Source organism: Dendroctonus ponderosae, unplaced genomic scaffold (assembly GCF_020466585.1).
Source record: "Dendroctonus ponderosae isolate FM_Combo_2020 unplaced genomic scaffold, Dpon_F_20191213v2 Dpon_F_20191213_1, whole genome shotgun sequence".
In the NCBI taxonomy this organism is placed as follows: Eukaryota; Metazoa; Arthropoda; class Insecta; order Coleoptera; family Curculionidae; genus Dendroctonus; species Dendroctonus ponderosae.
Genome location: NW_026017110.1, coordinates 40,335,230 through 40,340,763, shown reverse-complemented (window position 1 = coordinate 40,340,763; position 5,534 = coordinate 40,335,230). Strand labels below are relative to the sequence as shown.

General features: G+C 35.2%; 1 protein-coding gene across 2 annotated transcripts in view; it reads right to left on the bottom strand.

Moving 5' to 3' along the window:
- The window catches only part of LOC109541465 (acetylcholinesterase), a 205,306-nt gene extending 201,992 nt beyond the window's left edge, over positions 1-3,314 (bottom strand). Inside the window, exons 1-2 of one of the 2 annotated variants that reach the window (XM_048665565.1) lie at positions 2,777-2,860; positions 1,976-2,705 (exon numbers count right to left, since the gene is read on the bottom strand). In XM_048665565.1, the coding sequence (XP_048521522.1) occupies positions 1,976-2,669 (694 nt within the window). In that variant the 5' untranslated portion in view covers positions 2,670-2,705; positions 2,777-2,860. Of the gene's footprint in view, positions 1-1,975 lie in introns of both variants that reach the window. The other variant, XM_048665564.1, reaches the window with a different exon arrangement.
- Positions 3,315-5,534: the final 2,220 nt, after the last annotated feature.

Genomic DNA, 5,534 nt, shown 5'->3' with positions numbered 1-5,534 from the left:
GATGATGGTGGAAAACACCGAAACGTATTTTAATTGATAAATAGACAATAAATGACTGAAGCCCAGGAATTGATTTTGATTTGGAATGAAACACAGTCAGGAAAGTAAGTACAATGTTAGTCGTAAAGAAATTGAAATACATTTTTCACCCAGATAAAATATTTGTAATCGAAACTCACCATCATTTTGTGCACACGGTGCTTATTTGTGTGCAAATATGTCGCCCACATGTAAAGTGTGTGACAAGTAAAAAAATGTTCTCAAGGAAAAAGTGTTTGTCCAAACGTTGAGTTGGTCCTTATAAGTTCGATTAAATTATTTCATGTCCGGATTGTCTTCACAGTTTAAAGATACCAATATTTTCAGCTCATATGATTGCACAAATACAATATATGCTAACAAAATACCCGAAATTGAAATGATGCAAGTATTGCAGTATTTGTTTCTTCGTCAAATAGACGAACTAAATGTAAGGCAAGGTAGACCTTATTTTTGCCATTTAAAAATGGCTCCCAACAGGCACTGTTTTACATTACAGACATTCAATTTTGTAAATGTTTTAATGTTTTTAATTTCTGGGAATCGACTTGCACTAAATTATTCTTATTCTTTCTCAATTTTCTCAATAATTTCCAAATTTGAGGATCAGAACCAATCAGCAAAATGTACCGAATCAACATTTCAGCATTCATCTGGTGCTAGACACTTTATTTTGCTGAAAATGATTATTCCCGTTTTATAAAAAGTATACGGTTCGTTGTATAAAAAAATTCTACTAGATTGCTAGGCAGTTCATAAGATGAAAGTAATTTTATTAGAGCGTGTGTTAATAAAACGGTTTAAACTGCTAATCACAAATTTTGTAGTCTTCAAAGTCGCAATTGCTATTTCCAGAACAAGAAATTAAAAGAGATATAGAGAACGGAGTACTCAATACATGTAATCTGACGAAAAACTAAATTTTTCCGCATCTCCGGTCTTTGCAGTGAAAGCAGTTTATAGGAATAATGACGGGTACTTGCATTTTGAATAGCCCATTTAAGAAAAACGACGCTGCTAAGATGCTCATCTGTAAGGCGAGAAGACATTAGTTGAACTTGTGTCGTTTTAGCAACCATTGACCATAATAAAACGCGTCAGTAGCTTTTTCAGAGCTGTATTTTCAAATCGAATTTTGATAACAAATATATATGTCACTTCAAAAATGCACCTTTAAAATCGTTAAGCATAATTTTGAACCTGACAGAAAAATCATAATCATAACATATAATTCATAAGCAAATACCTACAAATTAATTCATTTGCCTTACACCCTAAGTGAGATTCTGACTTTTTAATTCGATCCAAAGGCATTTGCTCCAATTGTCCATTACAACCTAAATTACAAAAACCATTCTACTTTTAGTGGAGCTGCAAGAGCTTCATTTGCAATGGGTGGTTTCACAAATAAACCTTTGAGGCCTGGTTTGGCCTTGAGACTCAATTTAAATATTTAATAAATCTACCATTTTAGCTAAAGAATTGAAATGCACAAAAGACCAGGCAACGTAGATAAATGCTCATATGGAACCTTCTTGTTGAATTTATGGATGCGTGAACAAAATATTTGCTATTTAGTTCACACGCTTTAAAATGTAAAACTACTACTGACGTTTGATATAAAATAAGAAGGTGTGTTTGCAATAGTAGATAGACCAAAGTTTAGGGCCTACTCATTATCTAAAACTGTTAAAACGAAAGCTGATACCTCACCACTAAAACAACTTAAATAATATGACATGACATGATCATATAGATTTATCAACACACGTTGCATTAGTTGGACGAGAAAGCATTCAATACATTAAGATTCACTTGATATGAAATTTGGAATGTGTCTCCAAATTGATACATGGAAGGTACCAAGTTTGAATGAATTCATGTAAACTCGCAAGAGGTTGTATGTTTAAACAGTTCATTTACAATCAACACTAACCTTCATCTTGATTGCTGCCTAAAAGAATCTCCATATCTTCATAGTCTCCCTCCGCCAACATGTCCTTAGGATGTTTGCTGAGAAACACGCCTTCTATTGTGGGCATGGACGGAAAACCCAGTATTCCCGAATAGGAATTCCACTGCTGCAAAGATATTGTTTTTGCGTCGACAGCTCGCATACAGTCCAATACTTGATAAGGGTTAGTTTCCAGGTTTGTGATGTTGCAGCCGCAATCGTGGACTAGACCCTTTCCAATTACTTCAGCTTGATCTGCTGACATGTAGCTCCAAGGAGTGTTCATTGTTCCAGATTGCAGAATACCTCTCTTAGCAAGACCTTTCGTGATTGGACTTAAAAGCAGAATGCTTACAGATCCACCCCCAGCTGATTCTCCGAAAAGGGTTATAAGCTCTGGGTCGCCTCCAAAGGCAGCGGCGTTTTCTTTAATCCAGCGTAAAGCCAATGCTTGGTCCCACAAGCCCATATTTCCAGGAGTCTCATCACTGCCTTTAGGGAAATATTTATTTAAATAAAGAAAGCCAAATGATCCCACGCGATATTGCATCGAAGCGACAATCACGTCGCTCGTAGCAGCAATTATATCAGCATCATAAATATCCAAAGTGGACGTTCCGCTCATGTAACCGCCTCCATAGATCCATACCAGTACTGGGACCTTGGGCCTTTCCATTGGAGGTTTATTATCATGGTGTCGAATGCGCAAACGCTGAGGAACCCAAATGTTTAGGTATAAACAATCTTCTGATATATTGGTATTAGGGTTCCACATTTCCTCACCCTCGAATCCTGGAAAGTATTCGTAGCGTTCTTGGAAGCAGGAATTAGGCAATTTGTTGGCTTCTAGAACTCCATGCCAGGGATCAATGGGCACTGGTCGCCTAAATCGTAACTGTTCAACTGGAGGTTTGGCAAATGGAATCCCAGTGAACACATGAACTTCTCGTCCGAGTACCGTTTTGGAATGTCCCCGAATAAAACCACTAGTTGTTTCAACAACCAGTGGATCATTTCGATAGTCCTTGTTAGCGCGAGTTGTAGTCTCCTCGTTAGGCCACGAGTAACCGTACACCGTTCGTAGCGCTCCGGATACAACAAATATCAAAGCAAAGAGAACTTCCATTTCGCTTTGAACCGGTTCACGTACGCATATCGAACGAACACGTGGATAAACAAATATCTGTTGCTCTATAAGGGCAGAACAGGAAACTAAAAAACAGCAAGCGCGTCGGCGTCGATTCAACCTGCGGGCGCCCGAACGAAGATGTTATTTTGGTGACAAGCTGATTCTGACTGAGAGCCGCGATTCTCGGACTACATTTCGATCAGAGGCTTGCGCGGCTATAGCCAAGACGCTCTATATTATTTACTATCATCACACGGTTACCCTTGTTATTACAAAACTTTCCATTTCATGGGCAGAATAAATTCGATTTCCATTGTGCCTGGAACAATTAGGTTTTCCGCAGCTTAGAGGCTAACACGTGCATGCACTATTTTGTTCCACTGTTAGTTTTACATACACCGTATGACAGCACTTGTGAACTGATCCATTTTAGCCACTCTTTCGTATTATGAAGCACATGGAGTTGAATACAAATAATATATATATTTGCAATATGAAAAATCAATATATCACTACAAGTCCTTTTGGAACGCCCAATGGCTCAAACGGCTCAATCACATTCTTTTATTTTATGTTTCTTTTCTTGACGTTATTGTAATTATTACGAAATCAAATTTAAAAAATTTACAGATCAAGTTGAAAAAATCTAATTCATCATTCAGTTTATGTATGAATAGTTTTGATACTACAGATCGTCGTTTTTCTTTTAGGTGTATGAATGGGGTTGATCTTGAAATTAAAAGTAATTATTTGAAATAGATATACACTCTACTTCAAATTAGACCTATTGCCGTAAGATAGAATAAATAACGTAACAAAAATATACGTTATATTTTGTCAATAGTTGGAATGCAGTAAGATGGTGCAAATAACGACTGCTGAAGATAATCAACTTAATTGTTACTATAAGAGTTATTTTTAATTTATCCTCCAGGAAAAAACTTTTGGACGCAGGATTCATAAATAGTAATTGTACATTCGTTTAAGCTTTCCAATTTAAATTAGGATAGTGGTAAAAATATATTTTTGTTAATAGGTTTCAAAATCTGAAAGAATGGATTCCCTAATTATTTAGGTTTTTACTATTTTACTTCAAGAAAAGTTGTAAACAGAGAACATTGAGATAAAGAAAAAGAATAAAATGTTTAACAACAGAAAACAATACCTTATTTACTGTAAGGTCAAATTTCCCGTTTTTCTGATAGGGAAATTGAGGAGCTTTAGAAAGGACACTATAGTTGCTGAATTATTTTGGTAATAAATCGATAGTGCCCATCACTGCCAATAACAGTGCTGAAAAAAAGGTTAAGTTGTAGCGCTGTTGATTCGGCTGTTAATATCTGAATTGAATCAAAAAAAGTTTTTACTTCTTTTCCTCATGGGCTCAAAGTGATTAGTGACTTGGGTAGAAGACATGAAGATGAAAATTATAAAATCCGTCTAAAATTTAACTTACAAAATAATTATAAAATATTTAATTTTCGAATGTTTTTTCCGCATTCGCATCGCACATCAACTAAGTGTCTGATGCTTAATAAACTTAAAATTTTGAATAATTAATTTGCAGTCCTTAAAGCGGAAATAAGGAAATATATATAAATTATAATTCAAAACAAACGCTTTTGTGACATTTTAAATGGTAAACAATAAAATTGACTGGAACCCAGGAATTTCTTTTGACTTAAGTTGAAATACAGTCAGGAAAGTATGCACAATAAATTATAATGACTTATATTTTATTTCTATAGCGAAGAATTCTCTTAATGTGAATTATCAATAATGTGCCAACCGAATCATAGTGAGAGAGTGGTTCTACCTAAATCGGACCATCAAAAATGGGTTATGAAGTAAATTGACTTGCAGCGATATAAACTTAGATTAAAACGGCGATTTCAATTCAAGGATATTTAATTTGTTATTATGCTACATTGGCTCAATTTTTAAGTCTGTTTTTGAGATTACCTAATACCAGCGAGTAATAATGAACTCCAAATAAGTTACAGATAAAAAAACTGGACTATGGAAGCGGAAACAAGCGGGGCAACTATTTAAAGCAATATTCAACCTTTTTTATTGTTAGTTGTAGATTTTTAGATTTTAGCTTAGAGGCGCATTTTGAATTTTGTTTTGCTTCTCGGCAATTGCGTTTGTGTTCTTGATATTGCTTCAATAGTTGTTGTATTGCGAATGTCTACCTCTTTTTACTAATGCATTTTAGTCGCCAGTTTGTGAGATGCTGTGTGGCAATTTGATTAAAAGTGACCCAAAAAACACTTTTTTACATTCACTTCAAATTTTGACATCAATGTTTAGAATATCAGACTATGAAGGCTTTCACGGCCGGTTAAATCACATTTAGGAATATTTTCAGGTCTTTGAAGCCGTGGTCTATGGGAATTTCTTCCACAACTG